General features: G+C 40.8%; 2 protein-coding genes across 3 annotated transcripts in view; one reads left to right on the forward strand and one right to left on the reverse strand.

Annotated features, from left to right (window-relative positions):
* klhl21 (kelch-like family member 21) overlaps nucleotides 1-13,524 on the reverse strand; it is a 118,222-nt gene that overhangs the window by 39,567 nt on the left and 65,131 nt on the right. The window lies entirely within an intron of this gene.
* Nucleotides 5,693-13,524, forward strand: part of syt6a (synaptotagmin VIa) — a 79,404-nt gene continuing 71,572 nt past the window's right edge. The window contains exon 1 of the mRNA XM_088081820.1: nucleotides 5,693-5,885. Within this exon, the coding sequence (XP_087937946.1) occupies nucleotides 5,693-5,885 (193 nt within the window). The remainder of the gene's footprint in view (nucleotides 5,886-13,524) is intronic.

The following is a 13,524-nucleotide window of genomic DNA, read 5'->3' on the forward strand; positions in this document are numbered from 1 at the left end:
TCGGTCTGTTTGTTTTTTTGTATAACCAAGTCTCACTCTTGTTGCAGGAGGACAATAACAAACAGACCAGATCGAGCGAAAGGTAAAGAGGAACATTCTGTGCAGGGATCTTTTCTTTAATGTTGTCAGACACTTATAATATCAATCTGCGCCTGTGGGCGGCAAAAACTCTTTTAGTAGATGTCAATTGACGGTGAATAATTGCCGTAAATGATTACATTGCAGACTGTTTTGCGGCGGCGTGCTGCAGCGCTCTCACTCAATATTGCACTGATTTCAATTATTGTCCCCATTAGTCACTTAGACACAAAAACACGGAGAAAGGAGTCCAGGTCGAAAAGTACTGAAGTTTCCCTTTAAAGAGCAATTAATTGACAGTTTTTGCTGAAGCGTCTCTATCCTGGAAAGGTGGAGTGGAGGGGAGGAAGATGGGGGTTCGTTGGTGATAAAAGCCGCATTTACACTGCCTGTTCAAGGCGGGAGTATCACGCTGGTACGTCGCCTCACTGCTCTGTATATAACGTCCAGTCGAAAAAAGGGGGGACAGAAGGAGGGACAGAGTGGTCACGCCTCTGAGCCGGGGACGGAGGCTAGCAACAGCCCTGTAAAAAGGTCTGTGCAAAACATAAAGCCAAAAAGACGTGACCACTGGGTGGGGAGGTGTGACGTTTTGATTACGTATTATGTTGGCGACCACACAGCAAGAGATTTAAAAAGCAGCTGTTAGGAATCAGCAGCTAATTCAAAGAAGAAGAGCAATCGTAAATGGCCATACACTGGAAAAACAATGAGATTCAGAAGCTCCTGATCCTCAGAGCAGAGGAGTAGATAAGCTGCCAGAAGGTAAATGATGCTAATGCATCCTCTTTTGATCGTGGGATGCTGTGACGCAGTGAACAATCCCACACTGGCGCGCAATAATGCCTCAATCATTTGCACTGTGTAAAATTGCAAAGAAGGAATAAAAGGGGGACTTTGTTGCTGCTCTACAAGCACAATCTCTGTGTGAAAGCGGCTAAAAACCGCCATCACCTACCACCAGACCAGCTAATACCAAAACTCAACTGCAGCGGCTGAGCTTCTACCAGTAGAGGGCCACTGCTATGAACATTTATTATCAGGGGCTACAAGCAAATATAAAAGTGGAACATTTTTTTGCATGGTACTCAATGCATGGGTTGACAGCATGAATCTACATACCTTAAGAGTCAATGACAATTTGTGGCAGAGTGTCTAATGTGCTCTTTCAGCACTACACCCCTGCACTTGCTCAGCAAGGACTCACTGTACAAACATGCTACTTTTAAGAATCCCACTGAGAGAGACTCTCACTCCAAGGAAATACTGCGAAAGCTGGACGGAGCAGTGAGTGACAACAAACCCACCTACATTTAAGAGTGCCGTCTGCAGTGGAAACATTAAACAGATCTACGATCCAGGTACATGTCAGCGCAGATCAAGTACACTTAATACTGAAAATGACGAAAATGACGAAACATTTTTGGTAGAAATGTGACTTTTTTGGTGCTTTTTGCAATTTTTGGGGGGAAAGAAAGGGGATGACATGCAGCAGAGAGGCCCATGGTGACAATCAAACCTGTGGCTGCTGCAGCAAGGATAAAGCCTTTGCACATGGAGTACCCACTCTACCAGGTGAGCTACTGGACGCCCCGAATCATAGCTTTTGTGACAATGCATTCTCCAGCTGATCCAAGAGGGTTTTTGAAGAATTTATTTCCTAAAATCTTATACACAACAAAATCAATACAAAGAAAGGGGTTGAAAAACTGTAATCTAAACAGTGATTAAAGCTGTTTGACTAATGTCGCGTAAAAAGTATATTTACCTCTAAGGAAAAATAGAAGTATAAAGTTGCATAACATAGAAATATTGTAGTAAAGTACAAGTACCTAAAAGTTTTAAGCACAATACTTGAGTAAATGTACACCCTACCGCTGACCTCTGTTGATATTATTATGTTGTTTTATCTGTCTGGTCTATTATACATTATTCACCTTATGTGTTTTCGTTGTGAAGTTCACCTAAACTGCAGCGTGCAGATTGGATTATTATTAATGTGGAAGAGAGGAACAAATGTTGGAGGCTTTTCTCGGTAATGGTGCATTATCTTTTTTTTACGGCAGGCTATTTCCCAGCTGCATCCGAATGAAGGAATACAAGTTAACAAGAAACCAGTGGCATTATTTGTCAGACACACTGGACGTCATCGGACAGCAACCTCTAAATAATGTAGGAAGATCTGCAACACTGCGGGTCTATTTTCTCCCAACATTAAAGCCGTTACATCGGTGGTGTTGGAAGGAAATCACTGAGCCGCTTTGTTTTGACATCTGAGCACTCGTGAATGTGAACACAGGTAGGCAGTGAACCTGTTTGCATTAACGGGACCGCGGGGCAAACGAGTCAGTATCAGCATCAGCAGACGCACAGGAGTAATTGACTCTTTTGAAAACCTGCAGCCAGAAACTATTTGTTATTTGCCCATTAATCAGGATTGCCCATGAAGACAAGATCCAATCTTCAGTGACAGGAAGCACAGAAGACCCCCCAGACCCGACCTGTGAGGGGAAGCGCGGTGTGGGGGCTCCGATAAGCTCTCAATTATCTGAGCTATCTCGGAACAAAAGCCTGCCAATGTAGACAGCGTCGTATTTACGCCCCGCTTTAACTGAATCAAGGGGATCTGGTTAAACTCAGTACCACTTTGTAATTAGAACGGCATGAAATCATTTTTCTGATTCGTCACAGGGTTTATTGAATTACTTTAATTAATGTTTAAGAACATAATTAAGGGAAAAGGTCAAGCAAGTTCACATATAGTTCAATATAATATAGAAAAAGTCAAGGCAATTAGGTTTTTTATTTCTCAGCTGGGTTTTTTTTTTTTTTGCTTCACAGCCTTGATTTGATAATAAACACATTTGAGTGTTCGCTTTCTCTAATTATCAGATATGAGAAATTAATTTGAAATGAATCCTCAGAGGTTTATGGAAAAAAAAGCATTAGCTGCTGAAGGTGTATTTGCTTTTATTGCGCTTCATTAGTCTCCCAACAGACACATTTACGCAATTTCACATCCCCATTCAATTAGTTACATCAAACTTACAGTTACATTACAACTAAATACTGTTAGCTGTTGGAACTGTTGGAAAGTTACTAAGTACATTTACTCAACTTCTGTACTTTGGTGCAATTTTGTGGTACTTATACTTTACTTCAGAGTACTTCAGTTTTATACAGCTTTATACTTCTCCTCCATTAAATTTCATGGAAATATTGTACTTTATAATTCTACAAAGTTTATCTGACTGGAGTGCTAATCGTAGTTTTTTTAGCTGAAGTTACTAGTTACTTTACAAATCAAAATATTACATACAAAACATTTGATCAATTATGACACTGTGCTACAGAAACTATCAAACATAATAGCAAAGGGGCTTTGTGTGAAATTCAAAGTCTGCACACAGTCCTCACCATCATGGTGGTTGAGCTAGCAGCCAGCAGCTAACGGTACTAACTCCACAAACAGTCCTAACTCCATAAAGAGTCCTAAACAAATGCAACACTGCGAGAGCATTCCCTTTTTTACACTGCACAGCAAAAATATCACTGGCTTAGCTGACTACAAAAGTGACAGTGACTACATGCATCTGCATCTCATATGATGCTACTCAGTCAAACAATACATCTGTGCAATCTGATAAATATTGTGACTCGAGTCAGTGACCTCTTTCCCACTGGTAGGAATATCGCACCGTTTTGCCGCCTCAATAGGTACGTCTCTACTAACCTTCAAATTGCACAAATTAAAATTAAAATAGTATAAAATATGCCTAATGAAAGACATCAATTTTGAGAAATAAAAATCCCATTTATCTCAAAAAAGGTTTTATCCTCGCATGAGGTGGTATTTCAGGCGATTAGAAAAAGCGATATTTCGCAAACTGCAATGGAGTCACTTTTTACCCTTTTAAAGGTCACTGGCTCCCTCCGGCATGATGCAGCAGGCGCTACAAGAGGTGTTATTGCATCACATAACTCTTCAAAAGTTGATCGTCAATAAGTTTTGATTTCGGTTTGGCTAAAAGCTGCTCAGCTCTGTACTCACTGACCTTGAACTCTGGACATGGTCCTAATAAAATAACAAAAAATACAATAACGTAACGTAACGTAACGTAACGTAACGTAACGTAACGAAACGTAACGTAACGCAATGTAGCGTAGCGTAACGTAACGTAGCGTAGCGTAACGTAACGTAACGTAGCGTAACGTAGCGTAACGTAACGTAACGTAACGCAACATAACGCAACGTAACGTAACGTAGCGTGGCATGGCGTGGCGTGGCGTAGCGCATGGCGTGGCGTGGCGTGGCGTAACGTAACGTAACATAACGTAACGTAACGTAACGTAACGTAGCGTAACGTAAAATATAAAATAAAATGCAAAGGAGACGGCCCTATTGTATGATCTCTGTGTAAAAAACACAAGATAGCTACCTGCACTGATAAGACGAGACATGACAGTCTGAGAAATAAGAGTCAGAGAAAAGTTATCTCAACATCGTGCGTTCTAAAAATGTCCACAGAGAAATCAGAGCTTTTAGTCAAAAATGGACAGACTATATGTTTATTCTTCCCATAGGGAGTTCAAAACCAGTGTGTCTCATCAAATGTCCCAAGAGTTTTCAAAAGTGGCAATCTGAAGCTATTCTGTGAGGCAAAGAACTACTGAGCAAACAGACTCACTCCAATCCAAACTGAGGGCACAGAAAATGAAATATTTGATGTGGTACTAAATGACAGAATCATGGGTGCATTTTACAGAGCAGTATTGCTATTTTTACTTAAGAATGAGTACTTCTACCGCCGCATATACATATAAGCATTTGTTCATATTGTCTGCAGCCTCATGACTTGTTCTCTCTCCCTGTCCTTGTTACACTTGTTCACAGACGCAGTTAAACCCTCATCATTACAGGCTGTAAACACTCAGGGATCACAATCTGAGCGACGGGGGATTGTCTGAGGGAGCAGCGAGACCTGACGTGTCACAGGTGGTTCGGCTCAGGGGAGGAATTCATCACAGGAGACATTTTGACCTGCAGAGACCAACCAAATTAGTCCAACTGTGAGAAAAACAAGCCCAGTGGCCATTATGTGTTTTCTTTTTTGTTTGTGCACACTCAGAGAAGGAGAGGCGGCCATGGCGTTAAAGTCAGATCGAGGGTAAGGGTGTGGAAGGGGAGTGATGCAGAAACAGAGCAGTGAAGAGACAGGAGGTGGAGGAGGGGCAGTTTTTTTTCTCTCTCTGGTTAGTTGTTGACTAGTGTACACTGTGTGTGATGCAATAATTCTGCTCTTCTATCACCTGGGGACAAATGTGATTCATTAAGAGTCCTCGCACATTACTGCACACACACATTAGTTCGCATGTTCATGCACTTAACCACTATGGCCCTGCACACAAACCCACGCCCACGCACACACATATATGTACATACATTCAAGTGTGTTTGTGCATAAACACACTTGAGAGACCAGGGAAGGAGAATCAGACGAGGACGGAGACAAGTTCATCTTCTGCGTGTTAGACTGCTGCTGCTGCTGCTGCTGCTGCTGCTGCTGCCGCTGCTACTGCTGCTGCGTGTGTGTGGGTGTGTTAGTCCCCTTGGATGAGCACACACACGGCCGAGGATGCAGCTGGGAGCATGAGTTCTGACCGAGAGGAGTATGACATGGTCTGTCAGAAAGCTGTGACCCTAATTGTTGACCTTTGCCTGCACAACAGCTCCCTGTTGGACCAGGACACCTGTCAGGATTACCTCTTCCTGTTGTCCAGCCACAGCTCTGACCGCAAAGAACTGGGTAAGGACTATAATTAACTCCTGATCTATATCGGGGTGAAAGGCTGCAGCTCTCCTGATGTGCTTTGTGAAGCTCCATGCTTTTCTTTTCCACAGGATTTTCTGTTACTTGTGCAAAACTCTGCCTCTTTTTTTGCCATTTAACATGTGGTTTTATCTCATTCCCTGTTGTTTACCACATGTGCGGCCACAGATGGTTGCTCGTATAGCACTTCGACCGACCCATTAATACATCCTTAATGAGTTTTTGTGACCCCGGGGCAACGGGGAGCAATAGGTGTGTAAAACAAACTCACATTGACTCCCCAGTTTGCTCCACAGAGCAGCGCTTTCTATACCGTTAATAGATAAGGCTTCAGGCTGACTAATGCCAGCTGATGCTGTCCTCACCACTCAGGCTTACAAAAGAAAAAAAGAAACAAACAAACCTTTTTAGAAGCGTGTCTCTCCGTGCGCGGGTTAACAACATCTAGCAGTGCAGTGTTGTGTGTTTAATCAAAGAAGTTTTAACATCCTGGAGTGGATATTTTGAGTTATTCATGAGGCATGATTTACACATCTGTTGCCGCCTCGTGCATCTGTTGCTTTGGCACTTGTAGTCGGCTTCATCCTTGTTAAAGGAATAATCCCTCTTGTCAAATGCATTGTTAATAGAGCAGCTCTGCTACAGGCTTAGGGTGCTTTATGCTTTGTTGTGTGAACATTAGTTTTGAAAATGTGACATTTAATCTGTCAAATACTGAGGAAACTGATATATTGTTGCAGAAAACATTATGCAAGTTAAGACTAAAGGGTTTGTGAAGAATTCTAGCTGTATAGTTTTAGGGGATAGGCATCCCTGAGCTCTGACAGTATAAAGATTTTTGGATAGCTGAGCTTAAAAAATAACAATGTTTCTGTGTGCAGTCTGAGAAATATTTTTTTCTGGAAAAATGGATTTAACCCTTTGAAACCTGGAAAGACATCACTTTTCTTGTATTGCTTTCAGATGCCCTTCACAAGCATTTAAACCTTGGAGCTCTAAGCAAATAGGTGCAATTTCTTCTCAATAACAATTAGTTACATAAGAGGAAATTAACCCCCCCTTTTGAAAGAAATTAAGTCAATAATATCATAATAAATAATAATAAAATAATAATCATAATAATAGAATATCCATAATTGCTAATCCAGCTAATTTTTTATTTCTTCTTGCAACGAATGAGTCTGACTGAGACAATGGTCTTGGTCAGCAGGTGCACAAGAAACAAGAAATATCATTTGTAGCTGCTTTTTCGAGGATGGCTCCCTGCACACAGAGTTCATGTCACACCAATCCTGACCAAATCCACTGTCAACTCACATCATTCTCAGCGGAGGAATTGAACGTACATCGCAGTGCCACTGGCATCCACTACTGAGCTGTGGGGACATTAAATGCCATTGCATGTTATGCAGCCATTGATGTGGATTATTTCTGCCACATGGAAGCTAAAGACAAGCTGCTTCTCGTAGTGTTGGAGTATGTGCAGGTTGGGGTGGGGGTTGTATGAAATGTCTCCTTGTATATATTTTCAGTGTCTATAATTCAAAGATTACAGAGAGTATTGTGTAGTTGTAGCAAGCGTTGCGTTCAGCAAACAGAAAGTTAAAGAAACAGAGCGTAAAGGTTTATGCTGAGGCTGCAACTTATTATTCCTTCCCTTTTTATAACACGGCTAAAAATAACACTACCCGAATGTTACTATATCCTTGACAATCTACTCTGATGTAAAAATGCAATAAAAAAAACTGCGATTATATAATTGATCTAAATTTCAAGACAAGATAAAAATGGACAAATGACACAAAGTTTGTGTTCACAAAGTGATTATAAATGAATCAATGATGTGCTTTTTACAAAAAAAGGTTGTTTTTTTAGTACTCCACTATAATTTATGGAAATATTTTAGTTGTAGTTACTTTTCAGATCAAAGTTTTACCCAGAAAACGTATAATACCTTTCTAAGTCCATATAGGCTATTGTTCAGAGCTGAACTACAAAACAGTAACATATAAAAAGTATGGCAGTAAAAATGACTTCCAACTCAAGCAGCTACACCATTATTAGTAATGTTAAAGTAATAATGATCACATGATACAGTAAATGGTATGTTAGCTTGCCTAATGACTACTTTTACTTTTCATACTTTACAAATGTTTTACTGCTAATTTTGATGTACTTACTAATAACTTAGTATTTACTATCAAGTTCTTTGCATTTTTTCTCAATAACCATGTTTTCCCATCTAGTTTTCTAATATTTTTTTCATGTACTTGCTAGTTAATGACTTGTTACTTCCTATCTTTTCCTTATGGGCACAATGCTAACACCTAGACTGTATTACGATCGAGTTTTCTGGTACATTTCCATGTACTTACAAAGTGGCCTTATAACTTTGTACTTACTATCTAGTTTGTTTGGTATTTTCCTAATACCTACATTTTGTCACGCTGTTTTCTAGTAAAAAGAAAGTAATTAGTGGATGGTTATAAAGGGCTACTTATAATTGAGGCAGGGCTTTTACTTGTTGCCTTTGCACCAAGAGCACAGCAGGTGAAACAACAGCAAAAAAGAAAAGAGAAACAAGCTTCATGTCCTGACCTACGAGGCGCAGAGGCATTCCTTAAAATTGTAGTCAAACAAAACAGCGACAACCGTTTCGGTGTTGTTGTTTTATTTTTAAAATGCACACTTTTGGACTGTATAAGAACATGGGCGTGACACCACATATAAATGAACTTCCGCCAACATCAACTCTCTGAATGAATAATTTTACTGTAACTGCGTGTGGCTGTTATTGCTGATCTTTGGGATTTGGACTGTTTTTGCAGCGAGGCTCATTTGCATAGAAAGGGGCTTCTGCATAATACCTCATTTAAATACCTGCAAATAGCACAGAAACACAGCACCCTGTGTGCTTGGCAGTGCAGTTAGGGATGCCTTTTTATGAAGGCATATCATTAATTTGTGCGCACAAATGAGATCCGTCTGCACAGGACCAAGCTTGCGCTTGCAGATCTCATTTTTGCACAAGCAGAACATGAATTATTAAAAAACTGCTTTTTATTCATTACTAGTCAGTCTAAACATAATCTAATGTAACAAATTTTTGCTTTTACTGTAGTACTGTATGTGGTTTGTCAGACGCTATTGTGCATGTGCTATCAGGCAGTTCCTTACGCCCTTGCCCAGATAGAAAGGCAATAGACAATCAAAAAAGAAGGTAAGCTAACCAATTATTTAGGGATACTGCGGGTTTGCCCACATACTGGCAAAAAGAAAAACCACTTATGAGCGAACAGGTGAACCTCGAGAGCAGGAGAGCATTGAAAGTGGTTATTCAGATTCTGGGCGCACTGAAAACATGGTTTTCTTCTCTCTGGCTACAGTATTGCTCTTACGAGCAGAGATATTATGTGCGTGATTATTGATAGTGATATGCTTCATACCTTTTGCGGGTGCTTTGAGTTTCTTTTTGTCTGATTTGTGAAGGTTTGGCAGCCGGTAATCAGTGTGAAGTGAGACTGAAGCACCTTTTACGCTGCCTGTTCATGGCAGGAATATTGTGCCGTTAAACAGCATCGCTGTTGTGGATATAAGGTACAGTCGCAGAACGGAGTAACAGAGTTGCCTCACCTTTAAGTCACCACAGGAGGTAGCAACAGCGCTGAAACGGTGTATAAACATGACAGGCTGCAGGACGGGACCAAGGGCAGAACAGGTGTGACGTTAAGTATAGCAACAGTGAAGTGTGCTACATGTTTTCATTTTCTCATATCTCCATAAACTCACCTCAGGATGTTTGATTCAAACACTACTATACAGTCTCATAGTGTCTCTATTTGTACAGATCGTTCTTATTCCAAACTCATCAAAGACCAACACTTGGTCAGTGATTTTGAAGTCAGACACTGACACACAAAGGCACCTTTCGTGATGGTATGATACTCCACCAGAAACTGTCAGCAATCAGCAAAATATTTTAAATGCTGCCGGTAACAACATAATATTAGGAGCTGGAAAGTCACTATATGGCAGGCCGAAGGGGTTGGCACAGGTCCAACAAACAACAGACTTTCACCCAGGAGTCCACTGTTCACTTCCCTTATGGACCAAACCATGATGTTTTTTTCAAAACCTAACCATATTTCGAAAAGACCGTATGTATCTAACCAGCAGAAACTGTTCACAGAGGTGTATTCTGAAAATACACGATGCACTCAATAGGCTGAAATTGAAACGACAATCTGGAACTTCAACAACAGACACAGGAGGGTACCTAGCACGTCATATGTAGACGTTAACGGTACTGACCAAGCAGCTTATTCTGATCAGTTTGTAACACGGCCAAAAGGAATATTTCACAGTTTTATTGTATGCCATTGACTGGGCGCCTGACGCAGCCGTATGATATGCAGATGAGTAGCGTCAGTTGATAATGCAGCTGGATACAATCTGTCGCGGACGAATGATACACTGCTGGACGGCATTAGGTTAAAATGCTGCTGGTAACAAGGCAATAAAAGAAGGTCCCTATGGGGCAGGCAGGAGGGGCAGTGGATGGGTCCAACAAACACTGGACTTTCACCCGTATGAATGTAAAGCCAAACCATGACAGGTTTTTTTCAAAACCTATCCACATGCTTTTGTTGAACAAGGAAATAAATGTAAAATATGAAGTGTTTAACCAAGGTTACAAGTTTAATTTAAAAAAGATTGTATGCATCTAACAAGCAGAAGCTGTACATTTCCTATGAAAACAGAAGGATACTTTGAAAAGATACCATGCATTTAACCAAAAATTAGCACGGTAAGAACAGTACTGACATAGCAGCGATATTTGACAAGTTGGAATGAGAAAGTGTTGATCTGTACTCCCTCAGTTTGTTATCGAAGTGTTTTTTATTTGCCATTACTATCAATGACACGCTGTTGCTCCAGAATATAAAGCATTTGCATTCTTTCATCTATTTGTAATTTTCACTTTTCCCTCTATTTCATCTAAGCTTTCGGGGAGATTTAAGAATATAAAAATTCATTGTTTCAATTTGCTACATTTCCCCCTCTGTGACAGCGCAAAAGACACATTAGGTTTGCGAAACACGCAGCTGTTTGAATCTATCTGCAGCTATCAGGCCCACAGCAGCAGAGTCGTTTTAGCAAGCAAATTTCCCTCCCGAACTCCCCGCTGTCGGCTCAGTATTCCCTCGCTAGTTTTGAATCGATTATGATAAAATAAGAACGACTAATTAGAAAGCCTGGGACTTCAATTCCCCTGTCCTGATGCGGCTGGGAGATAATAACCCATCGTCTTTATTGACCAATTTGTTGAATCTTGAGTTGGCTGATTGTATTCCAATAAAGGCCGCGGTGGACCCACCTGCTGTGCGTGTGAAAGGCAGCACCAGATTTTTTCAGGGAGATAAATGAGAGCTCGGAGCGGGCGTCTCACACTCTGCTGAGCGAACATTTCCCACTGATCAACTGCCTGCCTCGGATATTGATATTCACTCCCAAACGTTGATACAAAACATATCTCTTAAGACCGTGCGGCTCCTCAATGGCTGGATGCTCCTCCAAACACCCTCATTACAGATTCCTCTTTCATTATCAGCCAAAGCTTCAGGTGTGTGGGCTTTGAATGGACGAGGCTTCTTATTTTTTTGATCACGTTAGTTCTTGCATCTCATCTTGAGCTTTATTAAACAAGACCTTGGCTGGCAGAGGACATTAGCATCAGCAGATCATTCATTTAGTTCCCACCAGTACCCACTCTCTCTGTGTCCGTGGTATTTGCAGGGACGGATGCTGCATTGCAGGTTGAATCCAAAACAGAAAAACAAGGACATCAAATTAACTGCACCATGGAGATTAGAACCCCGGCCGAACCACTGTGCCTTTCAATAATTAATACCCACTGTCTACTGTCTCTGGCTTTTATTGATACAACATTTCACTGTAGACCACAAAAGAACAGTGGAGACAATGTCTGTTCCTGTTGTGGAAGATAACACTCGGAAAAAACATGTCTTTCGTGAAAAGACCAAACGCCAGTCCTTAAAGGCTCGTGCTTTTAATGCTGGAATCATTAGAATAATAAAATTAATGGCAGGGAAGGTGGGCTGGGAAACAGATCGAAGATGCAGAATTAGGAGGGTTTAAAGGAACAGTGTGCAAGATTTAGGAGGATTTAGTGGCAACTAGCAGTGAGGATTGCAGATTGCATCTTCTCCCAAGGGTAGGGGGATACCACAAAATTTGGTTTTGATCCAAAATCAAGTAATACAGGGCCAATAGCTGATATAGATACTGATACAATACTTTTTATTATTAAAAATGACTCTGATTTTCTTGTAGGGGAAAGCAATGTGTTATGATTTATAAGGTGAATAAGCTGCTTAAGTAAAAAATGATGATGACCAGAAACAGTTTGAAAATGTAACATTAACCAATGCTCAAGCTCCGATTCAACAACATGTTTTCATCCCAAGTCGTCACATATCGCCACTTTACAGTGGACTTCTATGTCTACATATTACCCTCTAAGTATCCATCTGAGTCTGCTGTTGACCTCCGCGATGGTGCTACGGTGACGTCAACACAAGCACACGGTGGGATTACGATGTACGTGTTTATATTTAGGCAAGAAAAGCACATGGCGACCAACGCCAGGACGTCAACAAACGCATATGCAGATAGCATAATTAGGATGAGGCAACAAGGGCACATGGTAAGGTGTAGAAAAAAACATCACATTCAGACGGGAAGCAAACACCGAAATCCTGCATGAAAGTCCAGGGTTTGTTGTTTAATCACCAAGTCTGTTTGTTTTTGAGAGGAAGAGACCTCTGCAGATAATTCTGCTCCTGATAAAACCATCTTGAACAATGAACACTGAGGGATTTTTATTCAGGAGTTTCAGCTGGTTGTAATCTGCAATCCTCACCGCTATGCTGTTAAATCCCCCGAAGTCTTACACAGTGGACACAGTGGAGCCAGGTGTTTGGAAGGTTTTTAACTAAAGCTGAATTATCAACAGAGGTCTCTTCTTCTCCAAAACAAATGGAGCAGGTGATAAAACTAGTAAAAAAATCAGATTTTTTAAATGTAAAACTGTGTTACTGAGTTAGCTGCTGCTAATAACGTCGATGGACGCAAAAACGCAAATGGCCGCATATAAAGCCAGTTTTTAGTTTGTCAGTTTTAGCTTGGGCTACTGTAGAGACATGGCGGTGCAACATGCAGACTTTGAACAAGGACCTGCTCTCTTTGTAAATATAAACAGCCCATTTTAAGGTAACGAAAACAAGACGATTCTTATTTTCAGTTGACTATACACAAAAGAAAGCATACTTATATATCCTCCTACAGCTTACACACTAGACCCTCAAGTATTTATCCAGCCTTTATCCTTTCTTTGCACCTTAACACCAGAGCGAAGGTGTAAGATTATCTAATGTAAGAATGATTTCATGACACCAGGGGTTCAAAATCAAACAGACATGGTGGAGTCGAGTCAGTGGAGGAGAAGGAAGTAATGACCGGCAAAGTGGAACACATTTTTCATTAAAGTTAATGCGCTAAAAGACAAAAGTCAAAGAGTGGCTTGAATACCAAT

This window comes from Plectropomus leopardus, chromosome 9 (genome assembly GCF_026936395.1).
Source record: "Plectropomus leopardus strain MGB_pleo_1.0 chromosome 9, ASM2693639v1, whole genome shotgun sequence".
In the NCBI taxonomy this organism is placed as follows: Eukaryota; Metazoa; Chordata; class Actinopteri; order Perciformes; family Serranidae; genus Plectropomus; species Plectropomus leopardus.